Genomic DNA, 20,275 nt, shown 5'->3' with positions numbered 1-20,275 from the left:
AAGTGGAATTCAAGGGATCAAAGGGGAAACTAGTTAGTGCTGATAATACTACATTCTGATCTCACATGGGTAATGTCTGGCTAGCAATGGGTCTAGATCTAGCGGAGGCTCTAATGAATCTAGCTACCCAAGGTTGCCAGCCTCATCGTGATTATACAGGGCGTCTAATGCAGCCACCTGAACCATTGAGGTGCTAGTAGCAAGGCCCTGCTCTAATCCTTTTTATAAAAATTCTAGGATGGTCTTGATCGGAACCGTGTCCTGGACTCTGACCTCTGATGTGGACAGTATTTTTTTCCAAGTTTTCCCATAGGCTCCAGTAGTAACAGGTTTTCTACGTTGGAGTAGCATAGAAGTCAAATTTGGGGAAAAAGTCTGTCCTTCAAGACCGCCCTCTCAAATTCCATGCTGTCAAGTTTAAAATTGCTGCCTGAGGATGATATACTTGAGAATAAACACCGTGTGCACAGCTGCAGAGTGGTGCCAACGACTAGGTTCCCAAACCAACAATCTATGTCAAAATAAAGTCTAGCACTCAACTTAAGTATCCAATGGTGCATTTATTTGTAGCACTCGGAACATTTCAGTCCTTGTGGACTTTCATCAGTCACTACAGTGATAGTAAAAATAGAGAACACAAAACAAAATAACAACGTATCCAACGTCAAATACAACATAATATATAAAAAAGAAAGTATATACATAAGGCGCAAAGCCAAAATATAGGTCAATAAACATGATCATTGCATATTGAAGTACATAGCAGAGGCGTATAAACAAACAATCCCACTCAGTTAAAGTGTAAGGTGAGTAAAGAGATATAATAGTGGGTCCAGAAAAGCGAAGCTTAACGTACCGTGCTAATCCTAGCGAATGTAGTGGAGTTCAATATCAGCTATTATATACGAATAGTGCCTAGTAAAATGTAGGAAAAGACCAGCGTTAACTGGCTACAAAGCCGAAAAGAGGGAAACCTGGTCATATCAGTATACTTACAGAGAGGGAATAGGGAGAGGGGAAGCCGCCACACTGTGTCTCAGTGTATGACTATGTCCGCTCTGGCTATGAAAGTAATGGCAGAGAGGATAAAGAAAGTCCCTTAACTAGTTACCGGTCCAGTACAAGGGTCTAGTTAAGATATATGTTGGGGCCATGGTATATATAGAAAAAAGTACCTTGTCTCCAATGCTGTTGGTGCGGTGCGGTGACCACAGGTAACTGTTCAGCATGTAGAGGCTGTAGAAATACGTACATAAGAACGTAGAGTAGTATATGCTTAATGGCGGTGCACTATAGAGTGCTATTACCTGCAGGAGCCTGTATGGAGAGCGAGGGACCTAGCCTTCAGACACGGTGTCCACCGTATGTCTGAGGCATGCAAGCAGAGAAGCTGTTAAATGCATAGTGAGGCGGGTGTAGGAAGGGAGAGGGGCGGAGTACGGGCGCCGGAAGTGACGTTACGATACTCTGAGCCGACCGTAAGAAGATGGCCGTGCGGTCCGGGAGTCCGGTGTATGTCATCTCCATACAATACCGCAATACTAAATAAGTGTTCTCTGGATTTATCACCTTGACAGTGGAACATCTTCAACGGGCTATCACCATTAACTCTGATAAAATCAAAACTATTGAGGCCCAGCTATCCACAACTGGCACGCCAGATGAACTAAACTCCCTCAAGTTTGAAATCCAGGAGCACATCAACCGTCACAAAAGAGACATTGAGATAAGGAAACACAACAAATTTGCAAGGGACGCAGAGGACTATAAGAACAACAGGGTGTATAGATGGCAGGACAGCTTTCAGCGTTCAAATGCACGTACAGACCATCTTACTTCCTCAGATCTCTCTACCTCAGGGTCGGAACACGAACAAGAACCATCTTCTTCGGTACCACCCCCTCCTTTTTTAGGACAACGCCGATACCCCAGAAGAAAACTAGACAGGGACAGAAATGTAAGAAGAAACCAGGACTCAACACGATCCACCAGATCCAAGGTATGGAGAACCTGGTGATTAATATATCATCTAGAACTCTTAATGTCGCTGAACATTCTTTATTACAGAGAGGTCTCTCCTTTTGTCCGTCATATCGTTGTCGCACATTTGACCTAGACATGGATTTACAACGGTTTTTTCGCCTGATTCGTGTAAAAGCATATTTCTCTACTACACCTTTGGCTAGCGACACTAATACAGCATTGATCAATCCCAGACTACTGTCATCCACCAGTTTGGGTTTACGCACTAAGAGTCACTTCAGACCCCCCACACTCCTCCCACCCGGTGGAAACTTTTATTAATTTTGTACAAGATTCATTCTTGTCTCTCAAAAATGATGTTGAAAGGGGCACTCTATTCTACCCCCCTAATCTCACCACAGAGGAGAGACACTCCCTTAGAAATTTACAGGAGGACGATTCCATTATAATCAAACCGGCTGATAAAGGTGGGGCACTGGTGATTATGGATAAAACAATGTATTTAGCAGAAATTGCGCGACAATTGAGTGATGTTTCCATCTATCAGGTACTCGATAGAGATCCCTCCTATACTGTGCGTCATGAGATAGAGGTTATACTCCATAAATATATGCTCTTGGGAATACTGGATCAGAAAACTTGTGATTACCTCACAAATCCCAATCCGATCATTCCAGTTTTTTATACACTACCCAAGATTCATAAAAACCTTGAGAATCCACCAGGGAGACCGATCGTAGCGTCCACTGACTCACTACTATCTCCCATTTCCAAATATCTGGAGAAAATCATCACTCCATTGATACAACAGTCCAAGTCATTTCTTTTAGACACAAGCTCATTTCTCAAACTTATCCATGACATCAATCACATACCAGTTGATGCTCTCTTAGTCACCCTGGACGTCAGGGACTTATACACCTCTATTCCCCATGTCGAGGGAGTTAATTATGTGCGCCGTCTATTGGAGAATACAGAAATGGACGTTGACCAGATATCTCTGTGTACGGATCTTCTGAAATTGGTACTCACATGTAACTTTTTTCTTTTTCAAGACACTTTCTATGTACAGGTACGGGGGACTGCGATGGGCTCGCACGCAGCGCCTCCGTATGCTAATGCATACATGATCGATTTTGAGGAAAGTGTAATTCACAAGCACCATCTCTTCAGGGACAATGTCATCATATGGAAGAGATACATTGATGACATATTTTGCATATGGGGAGGCTCCATTGAGCCCCTTAACATGTTCCTGGAAGTTCTCAACTCCTCATGGCCAGGTATCAGCTTTACCATCAGCCACAACCCCTGGAGTATGAATTTTTTAGACACACTTGTCCTCAAAAGCCCGGATGGCTGTTTGAGCACCGATCTCTACTCTAAGAGTACGGATCGGAACAGTCTTTTGCACTTCCAAAGCCTTCACCCCCCCTCAACCAAGAGATCAATACCGAAGGCTCAGTACCATAGGGTTCACCGGATTGTGTCCGATACTCAGACCAGGGATACACGCACCCGTGAAATGACGGAAAAATTTCAAGCGAGAGGATACCCCCTTTCCCTTCTGGAGGAGGCTAAGTCCATATCCAATAGACCCAGGGCAGACACCAGTGAACGCATTCCGTTTGTACATACATTCCACCCCTTTATGTACAAATTACACAAGTCCATACGGAAAAATTGGTCAATACTCTCCACTGCATACCCGGATATTCCTGAATTTAAACAACCTTTTTACTATGTTTTAAAAGGGCTCCCAGTTTGAGGGATATGTTTGTGAGAGCAGACATAGGCCCTAATACTATAACGAAACAGCGTTTCCTTCACAAACCCCGGGAAGGGACCTTCCCGTGTCTACACTGTGCGCAGTGCAGTAACGTTTTGAAGGATGACAGGGTAATACAACCCATATTCGGGCAAGGAATTTAAATTAAGGGGCTATTTCTCATGCAGCTCAGCGTATGTAGTATATGTGATAAAATGCCCTTGTGGCCTTTTATATGTGGGGGAGACGTCACAACCTCTCCGGGATAGGATATCTAAACACAAATCGACAATGCGTTGTAATAATCTCCTCCTACCTATACCACATCACTTTCATACTATGGGACACAATATCTCCCAGCTGCGGTTTCAAGTCCTTGAGCAAATACCTCTAATACGTCGAGGGGGGAGTAGGATACTATCCCTTAAAAAGCGAGAGGCGTTCTGGATACATACGCTCGATACATTGTCACCCAGAGGTTTGAGTTATCTGCCTTTATTTAATGTTGATTCTAATACTGTTACTACATTTTGTATATATTTTATTACATCATGTGACTGTGATACAGGTTCTAATACAGCTTTTTGTTTCTTTAGAGTCGCCTTTATTAAGAATTCTGATGGGCAACTCACGAATTTCCACTGGATATATCACTTTATCTATGCCTGTGCTTCACGACCTGGAAACATCACATCACGCCGCACTATAGGCACAACTATACGTTTGTAATGGATGCTTCCCTTCACCATGGCACCTTATACCTAGTGGCTATAACATCATCTCTCTAATATATCGTATGTCCGGGTGACTGAGCATTTGTGTTTCTGATATTCATTCTCCTCTCCGCATATATGGCTCTATATTCTGGCATGGGCTAGGCTCTGACTCCTTTTCCCCTTCTTTCTATGTGGCTTATACTCCTGCAGCCCCTCTTATATCCGCGACATGCTTTGCGGTTCTATCTTTTACTGACATCTCCATCATCCGCATGTTTTGCGGTATTGTATGGAGATGACATACACCGGACTCCCGGCCATCTTCTTCCGGTCGGCTCAGAGTATCGTAACGTCACTTCCGGCGCCCGTACTCCGCCCCTCTCCCTTCCTACACCCGCCTCACCATGCATTTAACAGCTTCTCTGCTTGCATGCCTCAGACATACGGTGGACACCATGTCTGAAGGCTAGGTCCCTCGCTCTCCATACAGGCTTCTGCAGGTAATAGCACTCTATAGTGCACCGCCATTAAGCATATACTACTCTACGTTCTTATGTACGTATTTCTGCAGCCTCTACATGCTGAACAGTTACCTGCGGTCACCGCACCAACAGCATTGGAGACAAGGTACTTTTTTCTATATACAGGTCCTTCTCAAAAAATTAGCATATAGTGTTAAATTTCATTATTTACCATAATGTAATGATTACAATTAAACTTTCATATATTATAGATTCATTATCCACCAACTGAAATTTGTCAGGTCTTTTATTGTTTTAATACTGATGATTTTGGCATACAACTCCTGATAACCCAAAAAACCTGTCTCAATAAATTAGCATATTTCACCCGGCCAATCAAATAAAAGTGTTTTTTAATAACAAACAAAAAAAACATCAAATAATAATGTTCAGTTATGCACTCAATACTTGGTCGGGAATCCTTTGGCAGAAATGACTGCTTCAATGCGGCGTGGCATGGAGGCAATCAGCCTGCGACACTGCTGAGATGTTATGGAGGCCCAGGATACTTCAATAGCGGCCTTAAGCTCATCAAGAGTGTTGGGTCTTGCGTCTCTCAACTTTCTCTTCACAATATCCCACAGATTCTCTATGGGGTTCAGGTCAGGAGAGTTGGCAGGCCAATTGAGCACAGTAATACCATGGTCAGTAAACCATTTACCAGTGGTTTTGGCACTGTGAGCAGGTGCCAGGTCGTGCTGAAAAATGAAATCTTCATCTCCATAAAGCATTTCAGCCGATGGAAGCATGAAGTGCTCCAAAATCTCCTGATAGCTAGCTGCATTGACCCTGCCCTTGATGAAACACAGTGGACCAACACCAGCAGCTGACATGGCACCCCACACCAGCATTTCCTTCTCCCCAGTCTTCCTCCAGACTCTGGCACCTTGATTTCCAAATGACATGCAAAATTTGCTTTCATCAGAAAAAAGTACTTGGGACCACTTAGCAACAGTCCAGTGCTGCTTCTCTGTAGCCCAGGTCAGGCGCTTCTGCCGCTGTTTATGGTTCAAAAGTGGCTTTACCTGGGGAATGCGGCACCTGTAGCCCATTTCCTGCACACGCCTGTGCACGGTGGCTCTGGATGTTTCCACACCAGACTCAGTCCACTGCTTCCTCAGGTTCCCCAAGGTCTGGAATCGGTCCTTCTCCACAATCTTCCTCAGGGTCCGGTCACCTCTTCTCGTTGTACAGCGTTTTCTGCCACATTGTTTCCTTCCAACAGACTTACCATTGAGGTGCCTTGATACAGCACTCTGGGAACAGCCTATTTGTTGAGAAATTTCTTTCTGGGTCTTACCCTCTTGCTTGAGGGTGTCAATGATGGCCTTCTTGACATCTGTCAGGTCGCTAGTCTTACCCATGATGGGGGTTTTGAGTAATGAACCAGGCAGGGAGTTTTTAAAAGCCTCAGGTATCTTTTGCATGTGTTTAGAGTTAATTAGTTGATTCAGAAGATTAGGGTAATAGGTCGTTTAGAGAACCTTTTCTTGATATGCTAATTTATTGAGACAGGTTTTTTGGGTTATCAGGAGTTGTAGGCCAAAATCATCAGTATTAAAACAATAAAAGACCTGACAAATTTCAGTTGGTGGATAATGAATCTATAATATATGAAAGTTTAATTGTAATCATTACATTATGGTAAATAATGAAATTTAACACTATATGCTAATTTTTTGAGAAGGACCTGTATACCATGGACCCAACATATATCTTAACTAGACCCTTGTACTGGACCCTGTTGGTAACTAGTTAAGGGGCTTTCTTTATCCTCTCTGCCGTTACTTTCATAGCCAGAGCGGACATACCCATACACTGAGGCACAGTGTGGCGGCTTCCCCTCTCCCTATTCCCTCTCTGTAAGTATACTGATATGATCTGGTTTCCCTCTTTTCGGCTTTGTAGCCAGTTGACCCTGGTCTTTTCCTACATTTTACTGGCACTATTCGCATATAATAGCTGATATTGAACTCCACTACATTCGCTAGGATTAACACGGTACGTTAAGCTTCGCTTTTCTGGACCCACTATTATATCTCTCTACTCACCTTACACTTTAACTGAGTGGGATTGTTTGTTTATACGCCTCTGCTATGTACTTCAATATGCAATGATCATGTTTATTGACCTATATTTTGGCTTTGCGCCTTATGTATATACTTTCTTTTTATTATGTTGTATTTGACTTTGGATACGTTGTTATTTTGTTTTGTGTTCTCTATTTTTACTGTCACTGTAGTGACTGATGAAAGTCCACAAGGACTGAAATGTTTCGAGTGCTACAAATAAATGCACCATTGGATACTTAAGGGTACTTTCACACTAGCGTTAACTGCAATGCGTCGTTTTGACGAAAAAACGCATCCTGCAAAAGTGCTTGCAGGATGCGTTTTTTCTGCATTGACTAACATTAGCGATGCATTTGCGACGCATTGACACACGTCGCAACCGTCGTGCGACGGTTGCGCCGTGTTGTGGCGGACCGTCGGGAGCAAAAACGTTACATGTAACGTTTTTTGCTCCTGACGGTCCGCTTTTTCCGACCGCGCATGCGTGGCCGGAACTCCGCCCCCACCTCCCCGCACCTCACAATGGGGCAGCGGATGCGCTGGAAAAATGCATCCGCTGCCCCCGTTGTGCGGCGGAGACGCTAGTGTCGGTGACCTCGGCCCGACGCACTGCGACGGGCCGAGCCTGACGCTAGTGTCAAAGTAGCCTCAGTTGAGTGCTAGACTATATTTTGACACTGAGGATAATATACTGGCCCCTGGGAGAGAAGATCCGGAATCTCCAGCAGCACCCAAGGGTCGGTGATAGACATCATCCTCAGCCAGGATAACCAAGTTCTTTTTGGCCAGAAGGGGGCTATCAGAATTACCCTTGCCATGTCGATTTTTCTTTGGACCGCTAAGATCAGGATTACTGGGGGGAAAGCATAGGTCAGAAAATGATTCCATGGAATCATGAAGACATCTAGAGCCTAAGAGTTCCCCCAGGGACCTATAGAGCAAAAGGTCTCTATTCTTTTATTATTATTTATATAGCACCATTGATTCCACGGTGTCTCTATCCTTTTGTTCTTGCTGTTGGCAAAGAGATCTATAACTGGGAGACTTCATATCTCTATGATCTGGCTGAATATGGACTGTTTTAGAACCCATTCGCTCCTTGTTTTAACTGGGTCTGGTTCAAAAAATCTGCCTTGTAGTTCTCAACCCCCCATATGTGGCACGCCAACAGAGAAAGGAAATTGATCTCTGCCATTCGGGAAATCTGGGCTGTTATATCCATCAAGAGGCGATACCTGGTTCCGCCCTGGAGGTTCAGATAGGCTACCACTACCTGATTGTCCAAAAATACCCTTACATGCTGACCCTGAAGGAGATCTATGAACTCTATCACAGCCTATTTGACTGCTAAAAGTTCTTTTCTGTTTGAGAAAACTATTTTCTGTTCCCCCATATAGACTCTCTGAGCAACTATGTTGTTTAGATGTGCCTCTCAAACCCTGGGACTTGCCTCTGTGGTGACAACTCGAGTAACTCTGCTTACCCAAGGAACCCCTTTGGCCAGATTTTCATTTTTTTGCCGCCAACCCAAGGAATGAATAGCCTAAGCTATCCCACTGAAGATCCCTGGTGTGTATTTGGGCCCACTGTACTGCTGGCATGCAGGAGGTTAGGGAACCTAGCAGGGACATAGCCTTCCTCAAATTCATAGATGGGTATTGTGATGCCCTCAACACCCGACGCATAATTTTTTTTTATTGTCTTCCAGGAGGCAATACTCCTGTTTTTTTGCGAGTCTAGTACAACTTCTGTACCCTTTATGGCTCGAGCTTCGATTTTGTTAAGTTTAAAACCCATCCTAAGCTTACTAAAGAGGTCATAACTTTTTCTAGCTGAGCTTTACATTGTTAGATTGAGTTTCCTATCACTAGAAAGTCATCCAGGTAGAAGACAATCAAGATGTCCTGCTCCTTCAAGTGTGCCATCACTTCTGCCCCAAGCTTGGTAAACACTAGAGGAGGTACTGAAAGGATGTTTCCCTCCCATATGGAGACCGCTACCCTGAGGACTTCTGATAGTTTTTGTGTATGGGAATGTAATAATAAGTCCCTTGGGTCCAGAACTGTCATAAATCAATATGGAAACAGGATTTTGACAGCTGTTTTTATAGACTCCATTTTGAACATTTGAGTCTTTAGTGAATTGTTCAGCTTTTGCAGGTTGATTATTGTCTAGAAGGATCCTTCTGGTTTCTTCATCATTAAACAGTTGGGAGTAGAATCCTCTTTATTCCTGAAGGGGAATTTCCTAGAGGACAGCTTTGTCTACTAAGCTTAGGACTTCATGTTCCAGAGCCAGTTGTTTCTCTGGAAAGGACCAGAGGAGTCACAACAAAGATTTGGACTGGGACTGAGAGGAATTCTAATTCTAGGCCCGACTTTATTAGGCTCAATATCCAGGAACTCCTGGAAATAGTTTCCCCAGCTGGGAGATAATCTTCCCCCCACCTGGGAAAGACCATCACTGGGATGGCTTCCTATCCTGAGATGAGCCCCCAAAGAGGAAAGCTCTGCTTTTCTTTTACCGCTTTCCCACTTGTTTTGCTCTCTGGGGGGCATTCTATGAAAAACTTTCCTACTTAAAAAAAAGATTTTTTTATATCTGGTATCCCCTGCTTTCTCAAGGATGTCATCCAATGTTGACCCGAACAGAAATTCACCTTCACAAGGAATGGAATATAATTTTGATTGGACATCCCCATGCCAACATTTAAGCCAAAGTGCTTTATGGGCTGCCGCACCTCTTTCTGCCTTTGTCTACCTGGCTGCTGCTTCAGCTGCTGTGGTGGTTCTACCTCCATACCTACAGGGGACTGCCTAAGCTGCTGGCAGCGTCACGTACCACTCCACTGCCTTTTAAAGGCAAGCAGCCTTGGCGTGCCCCCTGTATCCTTTCCAGCCATGTGACCCGCGTCATCAGGGAGCGACGCTGGCGTATGTGCAGACTGGACGCCCGCAAAAAATGGTGCACTCCCCCTGCACACCCTAAAATGCCCAACGGTGGCGTTTTCAGGATACCGCTCCAGCCGAGGCAGGGGCACCCCCGCTGCCTGTACCCTTCTGCCAGGCCTGTAACGACTTCCATCTTCATTCTTCAGGTACGCCTATCTGAAAGTTCCCTGTTAAGGACAGGAGACTAACTGATGCGAGGGAGAGGTACCGCCCTTTGTCTGTTTTTGTTCACCTGCTTTACTAATCCAATTTGACATCTGTCCGTAACTACACTGCTACCATATTTTTTTTACTGTACATCTACTTATCTAGAATTCTTTTTACATCCTTTTTGTCAAATGTTAAATAATTGGTGTTGAAAAGATTGTGAAAAGTCCATTATAGTATGGTAAATGTTTGGTAAAAGAAAAAGTAGCAATTGTCAGGATTGTGTAGAAAAAAATACCATGGATAAAAATGTGGGAGCTGTTATCAAAAGCACCACCTCCATCACTGGATCCAGTAGTACTGCTAAACATTGGCCTCCATCAAGAATATTAGTGGTAAGTAAACAGAAGTCATTATGGAATTTGTTACATCCTGCGATTCTTGATTAGTTGCTGTGAATACTTTTTTGAAAGAAAAAAAAAATTGCGGAACCTGGGGAGTACAAATTTCGAAAGATTTAATCATCTTTACAAGTAACTTCTAAGATAGCAGATGCTTATAAGAAACTAAGCTGTTTTGAGGAGAGTGGTCTGAAAGGGATGGGTAAGGACACAGAAATGATCCATGTGGTACATGAGCAAGGGACCAATTTACCTTCTCGGCTTCAAGATCTAGTTTAAGAACTAACTGGTCCAGAGAGTACAAGCAGCAGCTCTCAATAGTTGGATGGATTCTTTCTCGAGACTAATTATTCAGCAAAAGGGTGAATGTAACTCCCAAATGTGTATGTAGCTGGTTTTATGTGATTGACAGGTAGAGCTAGAGTTTTCAAAGAAACAGGTGGAACGATTTAGTGTACCAGCTAGTTAGCATGGCTCATAGAAACATGAAGTCAGTGATACAATATTTAAACCCTTGTGTGGAATATACATGTTATGGATAAAAATGGAGACTTAGACACTTTCTTTAGTGAATTTGAAAAAATAATCTCACTGGAAAACCGGTACTAACACTTGGCTAAAAATCACAGCCCTGGAAATGTTTGCAGATCCTCCCACTAAACAAGCTTGGATCTAAAAAAAAAAAAAAAAATACAGCTCTGGCAAAAATTAAGAGACCATCACATCAAAACCCTGTCATGGGCAGTCTAATCTCCAGAACTGAACCCCAATGAAAACCTCTGGAATGTAATCAAGAGGATGATGGATAGTCACAAGCCATCAAACGACGAATAACTGCTTACATTTTAGAGCCAGAAGCAGTGTGAAATACTGGTGGAAAGCATGCCAAGACGCATGAAAGCTGTGATTAAAAATCATGGTTATTCCACAAAATATTGATTTCTGAACTCTTCTGGAGTTAAAACATTAGTATTGTTGTTTTTAAATGATTATGAACTTGTTTTCTTTGCATTATTTTAAGTCTGAAAGCAATGTTTTTTTATTTTGACTATTTTTCTTTGTCAGAAAAAAATACAAAATTTATTGCTTGGAAATTCGCAGACATGTTGTCAGAGGTTTATAGACTAACACAATTTACATTTTTTCTCAAAAATATACCTATTAAGAGGTAAATCAGACAAACTGAACATTTTGCAGTGGTCTCTTAATTTTTGCCAGAGCTGTATTAGTATGCTACTAAAGGTTCCATAATTTTCTGCTTAAGCTTAATGTCTGTGATAAATTGTCCAAAAACCAACCTCAAACCTGAAGCAGCATATTGTAAAAATTGATTTTTAACACATTTGCTTTATGGAAGTGCAACTGTTTGTTATGGACTAGAAGCAGGCAGCCTTTATTGTAGGTACCCATTTTTGGTTTCATTTATTCACTAGAGCTGAGGAAGACTGCTATTGCCAGCTGGAAAAGAGGTAGTGAACATCTTACCTGTTGTCAGGGGGGTCCTGAAACTTTTCAACCACACAAGGTCTGCATTTATTTCCTGCAGGTGTCTTGCAACAAATTAAGACATGTCAGCACTACCTGCCATAAGAAGAGTATCCTCTCAGCCAAGCCACGGATCTCCTTTTCAACGGTATTGTTTGTGAGTTGGATTGAGGGTAAACCCATTTATAAATGAAATCATTTATTTATGGTTTATAAGGTACTTTATAGAGTGTGTAGACAAAATGTCCAAAATAGCCTCTTTTTATGCCATGCCCTGGAAAATGCCCATATAGTAAATAAAGCACAGTTGGTATACTCCTGCACATATGTATGAAATAAGAAACAATATTGCACCATTTTTACAGTGATGTGCTGAAATGGGCAGCTTGCTGGCTGGTACTGTTGGTCTGCAGCATCTGGGTCCTGGGTTCAAATCCAACCAAGAACAACATTTGTAAGGAGTCTGTATGTTCTCCTAGTGTTTGCGTGGGTTTCATCCCACGTTCCAAAGACATACTGATAGGTAATTCGGATTGTGAGCCCAAAGGGGTCAGTGATGATGATATCTGTGAAGCGCTATGGAGTTAATGGTGCTTTTGTAAGCGAGTAAAAAAAAATTAAAAACAGCTGTGCATTTGAAATTCATGAACATAGATTCCAGAGTATAAGGCATAGGTATTTTTCTTCCACATTTACAAAATAATAAATGTGACAGTCCAAACACTTAAAGGGAACCCATCTTCCCCAAAATCGAAGATGAGCTAAGCCCACCAGCATCAGGGGCTTATCTACAGCATTCTGGAATGCTGTAGATAAGCCCCAGATGTTTCCTGAAAGATAAGAGAAAGAGGTTAGATTATACTCACCTGGGTGTGCGGTCCGATCCGATGGGCGTCGCGGTCCGGGGCCTCCCATCTTCATGTCCTCTTGTCTTCACGCTGCGGCTCCGGCGCAGGCGTACTTTGTCTACCCTGTTGAGGGCAGAGCAAAGTACCTCAGTGCGCAGGCACCAGGAAAGGTCAGAGAGGCCCAGCGCCTGCGCACTGCAGTACTTTGCTCTGCCCTCAACAGGGTAGACAAAGTACGCCTGCACCGGAGAGTGACTACAAGAAGAGGACGTCATCGTAAGAAGATGGGAGGCCCAGGACCGCGACGCCCATCGGACCGCAGCGGGACCGCCCCTGGGTGAGTATAATAATCTAACCTCTTTTTCTCATCTTTCAGGCTACATCGGGGGTTTATCTACAGCATTCCAGAATGCTGTAGATAAGCCCCTGATGCTGGTGGGCTTAGCTCATCTTCAATTTTGGGGGCGACAGGTTCACTTTAATATCCTTACAATTTATTAAGAAGATTTAACTACAGACACAGTTCAAAGTGTGATGTACAGCGTTTATTGGCAGAACAAAAGAAAAAAAAATCGGAAATGGTGAAGGTTCAGAAGCAATCATAAGGACAAAAAACATAATAGCACAATAAAAGTTCTTTAATTTGATTAGCGGCAAAACTGATTTTTAATAAGATTTTCAAGAGAACTCCTATTTAATTCTGTAATATATTTTGGCTGTAAACCATGGCTGGTGCAAATTAGAAAAGCAGATTATTTTGTTTTCTTAACAAGGCCAATACATTTTTATTTCACTATAACAAACATTCAACAGGTGTTGTGACACAGCAAATGGCAGAATGGAATTATTTGCAGGGTTGGAATAATATATATATATGGAGGGAACTCTGTACAGGTTAAGGCTTAGCTCTCTACTAGGAATCAGAAGCAGAGTCAATGAAGCAGTGATAATGGGTAGAAAAATCAACATTAAAAACACAAAGAAAATTAATATGAAGTCGAATTATTGTGTAATTAAACTATGGACACATTTTCTCAAAGAAGTACACATGATGCACACAGTAAAGAATGTCAATGCTGATCTGCAAGGTGCAACTTAAAAACACTGACCACATAAAAAAAAATATCTTTAATTAAAAACACTAAAATAATGACTATCCCATATGTAATTAGATGGGAATGCAATGCACATGTCATCAGCAGTTAAATAGTCTCACCAGAGTTCAGGGATCTCCATTTTATCCATCATAGGAATACAACCAAGTAAAACTAATGTAATATTCAAGTGGTGTACTGAAGGTTGTGTTATTGGCACGTAGAAGGTGTTGTCAAACATAATACTTTACTGTTTCTAGGGTCTCGCAGTAATTTTTCTTTGTGTAAACCAGGCTTACCACCTAACAAATCATACTTTTTTCAGTGAAAGGCATGGACTGTAAATGTCGTACATTAAGTTCACATAGTCTGGTTTTCTGGAGAGTGTGTGTGCGTGCAGATATAACTGGAAACCGAGACAAAAAAAAAAAAAAAAAATGCGGCCTTTTAATATTTGCTTCATGCAATATTGATTTATAATATGCTGAATTGCATTGCTTTTAATGGGAAGATATGTCTGCCGATGACTTTGCAAATGGTCAAGCTAAATCCTTCAGGGCTGAAATTTTCCCAGACAGAAGTCAGCCAGGTTCTGTCTGTTGCTCCGCAGAGGTGCTCATACTCCTAATGGTGTACATGACTAAGCTTGTTTTCAAGCTCCATTATTCCTGCAGGCAAGAGAAAGGCACAGTTATAGGCGCGCAGCAGGAGACAAGCATACTGTACTTCTCTAGATAAATCTCAGTGGGAGAAGACACATTTACCATCGACAGCACTGACAAGCTACCAGTGCAGAAACCATTTCAGTAATGACAAAGGTTCTGAGACCACAAATAATACATTTTTCTTTATTATGCGTTCACAATGGTATAAAATGCACATAGCACAGCAAGATAAAGCCAAACTGCAGCCACGTCAGGTTATTCAGCACCTAGCACACAATGAAGTGGTTTTGATAGCATGTTGTAGGTTTATGAGATATAAGGACTTGTAACACTATGGCCATGTCCCCAGCTGCAGAAACAATGCATTTTTTTCTTCAGGCGTTAACATCAAAATATGCAATAGAAATTTGCTGTGATTGTGTTTTGGAGCTATTTTTAATGCCTTTCCTTTTAAGCCTCATTCAGATGTTCATTTTTTTGCATGTGAGTGGTATCCATGATTTTCGCAGATAGCACTCGTGCCTATATTAGTCTATGGGGCAGTGCACATATTCCGATTTTGAGCTGTCAGTTGGAGGAAAGTCAGCAATGGAAATCAAAGGGTACATGAAAAATCGGCACTTAGAATACATTCGAGTGTGGTCTGATTTTCACAGACTGTCAGAATAGTGAACATGGAGAAATTGTTTTCTTTTTAATTTCTCCACGTACAAGAAAATTGGATGTCACTCATACTAAACTGTGTTCAGAATAATCATTCAGATTTTTTCGTATGCCCCCAAATATTAGATGTCTGAATTAGTCCTTATCTGATGTGTTTTTGTAGAAATTTAATGCACATTTTTAATGCATTTTTTATAGTTAAGAAATGCTGGAATTCCACACGTTAGAATGCAATTGTGTTTTTAAAGGTTTGTTTTAGGCTCCCCATAGAAACCTATAAGGAAAAAGTGCACCCCCCAAAAAAAGTAAAGTTCCATCTGGCTTTTAAATGCGTAGAGGTCATAAGATCACAGCCACTTTGCTTGAATTGGTAAAGGGGTGTCAGGCTTTTCTACAACTTAGGCCATTAGTGGAAGCTGATCGGTTACAGCTCTCCCGTAGCATAACAATGTCAGAGGGTAAACCCAGGGCTGATGTTGCTGGAACACCACCTAAATTCCAAGTTTTCTTTTACTAGGGTCAATACTGCATTTAAGGAAGTGTAGTCCAATAGACAATACTTTTGAACTCAGATTTTCTGTACAAAAAGGCAAAACAAAAACGCATCATTTACACTACACAAGAACATGGCCTAGGTTAGGTTTACAAAAAATGACTATTCCATCACTAAAAACTGAGGTAGAAAAGACCACATTTTGACATTTGGCAGCTAGAACACTATTTCTGGGATAGGACTGCTATGATGATTTGGCCTAAAATGTGATGCTTGGCTGTCAGTGTCACCAGAACAAAAGTTTGCCATAGTAGCACCACTTCTAATGGAAGATTCCTTAACCTGTCACCCCCAAAATCGAAGGTGAGCTAAGCCCACCGGCATCAGGGGCTTATCTACAGCATTCTGTAATGCTGTAGATAAGCCCCCGATGTATCCTGAAAGATGAGAAAAAGAGGTTAGATTATACTCACCTTCGGTCCGATCCGATGGGCATCGCGGTCTGGTGCCTCTCATCTTCATAGGATGAAGTCCTCTTCTGATCTTCACGCTCCGGCACAGGCGTACTTTGCGCAGGTGTCGGGCCTCTCTGACCTTTCCCGGTGCCTGCGCACTGCAGTACTTTGCTCTGCCCTCAACAGGGCAGACAAAGTACGCCTGCTCTGGAGCTGCGGCAGGAAGACAAGACGAGGACGTCATCGTATGAAGATGGAAGGCCCCAGACCGGACCGCAGCGGGAACGCCCCTGGGTGTGTATAATCTAACCTCTTTTTCTCATCTTTCAGGATACATCAGGGGGGCATTACAGAATGCTGTAGATAAGCCCCTGATGCCGGTGGGCTTAGCTCACCTTGGATTTGGGGGTGACAGGTTCCCGTTAAGAGGAAATTGATTTCTAAAAGAAAAAAAAAGTGACTTATTTCTTGATCTTAGAAACTGATTTACAATATTCAGCTATTAATAATGTAATTAAATGCAATGGAAATCATTAATTATCTGCTTATTTTTTATAATCAGTTTTGTTATGATTTGTGGTCTTTCAAAGCAGTAACTACGGTCTAAAAGTTGAAATATCACTGAAAACACAAGGGGCCCTAGTCTCCATCTCAGCTGGAGAGCACTAGAAATCATGCAAGCAATAGACAACATACAAATTAGTGTTGCAGATAAACTGATTTTTATTTCATATACATCTATGACTAGTTTAGTGCACTTTTGGCTTTGCCAAGAGCTCAGCAAACCTCTGTGCTCCAATTTGCATAAAGTTTTGTCCCTTATCTTGATTCACAGCACTTGTTGTCAATTTCATGTTCCTAAGTGTACAGACTGAAACAAGTGCAATTCCACTTTTTTTTGTACCATTTCACTAAATGCTAAAACTGACATGTCATTATGAGTTTGCAGATTCTAAACATGTATATGTTCTTTTATATTTAAGTGTAAAAAAAAAAAGCCATTTTCTGAGACCTATAGCGTCTCCTTTGTTCGGGATCTGGGGGGACTGGTTGAAGTCTTATTTTTTTTGCACACCAAGCTGACATTTTTATCTATACAATTTTGGAGTACCGTATATACTCGAGTATAAGCCGAGCTTTTCAGCCCATTTTTGGGGGCTGAAAGTCCCCCCTCTCGGCTTATACTCGAGTCATACCCAGGGGTCGGCAGGGGAGGGTGAGCGGGGGCTGTCTAATAATACTCACCTGCTCCTGGCAAAGTCCCTGCAGGTCCCTGGCTTCCCGGCGCCCCAGCTTCTTCCTGCACTGAGCGGTCACATGGTACCGCTCATTACAGTAATGAATATACGACTCCACCTCCCATAGGGGTGGAGCCGCATATATATTACTGTAATGAGCAGTAACGGTGACCGCTCAGTACAGCAAGAAGTTGCAGCCCCGGGAAGCAGGGACTACACAGCGCCAGGGGCAGGTGAGTACAACGGGGAGGGGAGCGTAGCGCTGTGCGATATTCACCTGCTCCTCGTTCCGGCGCCGCTCTGTCTTCAGCGTCTTCTGCAGTGACGCTCAGGTCATAGGGCGCGGTGACGTGGTTAGTGCGCGCCCTCTGCCTGAACGTCAGTGCAGAAGACGCTGAAGATGGAGCGGCGCCGGAACGTGGAGCAGGTCAATATTGAAAGTGCCAGGGCCTGAGCGACGGAGAGGACAGTATGTGATTTTTTTTTTTTTAATCGCAGCAACAGCAAATGGGGCAAGTGTCTGTATGGAGCATCTTGTGGGGCCATAACGTTTGTGCAGAACTATATGGGGCAAGTGTCTGTATGGGTCCATAACGTTTGTGCAGCACTATATGGGGCAAGTGTCTGTATGGGTCCATAACGTTTGTGCAGCACTATATGGGGCAAGTGTCTGTATGGGGTCATAACGTTTGTGCAGCACTATATGGGGCAAGTGTCTGTATGGGGCCATAACGTTTGTGCAGCACTATATGGGGCAAGTGTCTGTATGGGGTCATAACGTTTGTGCAGCACTATATGGGGCAAGTGTCTGTATGGGCCATAAAGTTTGTGCAGCACTATATGGGGCAAGTGTCTGTATGGGCCATAACGTTTGTGCAGCACTATATGGGGCAAGTGTCTGTATGAGGCCATAAGCAACGTTTGTGCAGCACTATATGGGGCAAATGTCTGTATGGAGTATCTTATGGGGCCATAACGTTTGTGCAGCACTATATGGGGCAAGTGTCTGTATGAGGCCATAATCAACATTTGTGCAGCACTATATGGGGCAAATATCTTTATGGAGCATCCTATGGGGCCATAATTAACGTATGTGGAGCATTATATGGGGCAAGTGTCTGTATGGAGCATCTTATGGGGCCATAATCAAGGTTTGTGCAGCACTATATGGGGCAAATATCTTTATGGAGCATCTTATGGGGCCATTATTAACCTTTATGCAGGATTATATGGGGCATATTTTAATATGGAGCATCTTATGGGGCCATCATAAACTTTATGGAGCATTATATGGGGCTCCTGATTCAATATGGATATTCAAAAACACTTAACCTACTGATGTCTCAATTAATTTACCAATAGCTGCTGCATTTCCCACCCTAGGCTTATACTCGAGTCATTAAGTTTTCCTAGTTTTTTGTGGCAAAATTAGGGGGGTCGGCTTATACTCGGGTCAGCTTATACTCGAGTATATACGGTAGATACAATCTTTTGATCGCCTGTTGCATTTTATTGCATTGTTGCGATAATAAAAACTCCGGTAAATCTACGAGATTTGAATTTTTTTCTCACTATGCTGTTTACCAATCGGATTGTTTTTCTATTTTTTTAATAGATCGGGAGTTTCTGAATGCAGCAATACCAAATATGTTTATTTTTTATTTATTTTATTTTGAATGGGACAAAAGGGGAGTGATTTGAACTTTTATATCTTTTAAATATTTTTTTTAAACTTTTTTTACTTGCTTCAACAGTCTTCTTAGGAGATTGACAGCGGAATTTAACATGTTAACAGCTGTGGGTGGATCGCGATTCCAATGGCGGCTGTTAACCTGACAGCTGATACAGTCAACTGTCATGTGCCGGAAAATACGCAGGCTCAGCGCCAGAGCCTGCATCAAAGGGGAAGACATGATTATGACGTATATATACGTCATATGTTATGAAGGGGTCAAAATATGTTCAAGGGTGGTCATTCACTTTCATACTGTTACTAAGGCTCTATTTAAAGATGTAAAACTCGCCTGTGTTATCCATTAAAAGCAGACAATTTTCATTTGAGATGAATCAGTTCTTTGAGTACATTTAAGTTTTTAAAGGGCCATTGACTTTGAATGGTGGGATTTTCTTGCACATGAACGTGGTTCCTGTGAATACTCTGTAGGGTAAACACATTATTAATGGAAGCTGTTGAAGTGAACTATTATTGCAAGTGTAAAAGAAAATTCTATAATATTTAACGGATTCTATAGGATTGCTTAACCCTTTCACGCCCTGGCCAAAATTCCTTTTTTTTCCTCGCTTTCTTCCAAGAGTCATAACATTTTTATTTTTCCATTCACATAGCCAAGTATGAGAACTTGTATTTTGGCGGGACGCATCGTACTTTTGAATGACCCCATTATTTTTACCATACAGTGTACTGGAAAGTGGGAACAAAATTCTACGTGTTCAAAATTGGAAATAAAAATATTTCCACAATTATTATTTGTGTTTTTCAATTTACTATGTTAACTACACAGTAAAATTTGACCTGGCGATATGAGTACACAGATAAAAAAAACAACTACCGTATATACTCGAGTGTAAGCTGACCCAAGTATAAGCCGAGGCACCTACTTTTGCCATGGAAAACTGAGTAAGCTTATTGACTCGAGTATAAGCCGGGTATGCATTGTCACCTCATCCCTGCCCTGCTATGCATGGCTCCCCCTTCCCTGTCCTGGTATGAATGCCTCCCCATCCCTGTCTGCATGCCTCCCTCTTCCCTGTCCT

At 42.3% G+C, this 20,275-nt stretch overlaps 1 protein-coding gene and 1 long non-coding RNA gene across 51 annotated transcripts in view; one reads left to right on the top strand and one right to left on the bottom strand.

The window, feature by feature from the left end:
* The window catches only part of LOC143782621 (uncharacterized), a 70,340-nt gene extending 58,100 nt beyond the window's left edge, over positions 1-12,240 (top strand). Inside the window, exons 2-3 of the long non-coding RNA XR_013217008.1 lie at positions 11,993-12,028; positions 12,106-12,240. This is a non-coding gene — a long non-coding RNA (uncharacterized LOC143782621). The remainder of the gene's footprint in view (positions 1-11,992; positions 12,029-12,105) is intronic.
* Positions 12,241-13,415: 1,175 nt separating this feature from the next.
* The window catches only part of EPB41L3 (erythrocyte membrane protein band 4.1 like 3), a 431,238-nt gene continuing 424,378 nt past the window's right edge, over positions 13,416-20,275 (bottom strand). For all 50 annotated transcript variants that reach the window (XM_077270288.1, XM_077270260.1, XM_077270286.1 and 47 more), the window contains one exon: positions 13,416-14,654. Coding sequence is in view for 7 of the 50 variants with exons in the window: in XM_077270243.1 (XP_077126358.1) it covers positions 14,649-14,654 (6 nt within the window). In the remaining 43 variants the exon portion in view is untranslated. The remainder of the gene's footprint in view (positions 14,655-20,275) is intronic.

This window comes from Ranitomeya variabilis, chromosome 6, assembly GCF_051348905.1.
Source record: "Ranitomeya variabilis isolate aRanVar5 chromosome 6, aRanVar5.hap1, whole genome shotgun sequence".
Lineage (NCBI taxonomy): Eukaryota > Metazoa > Chordata > Amphibia > Anura > Dendrobatidae > Ranitomeya > Ranitomeya variabilis.
The sequence above is the reverse complement of the archived record's forward strand: the minus strand, read 5'-3'. Positions and strand labels throughout refer to the sequence as shown.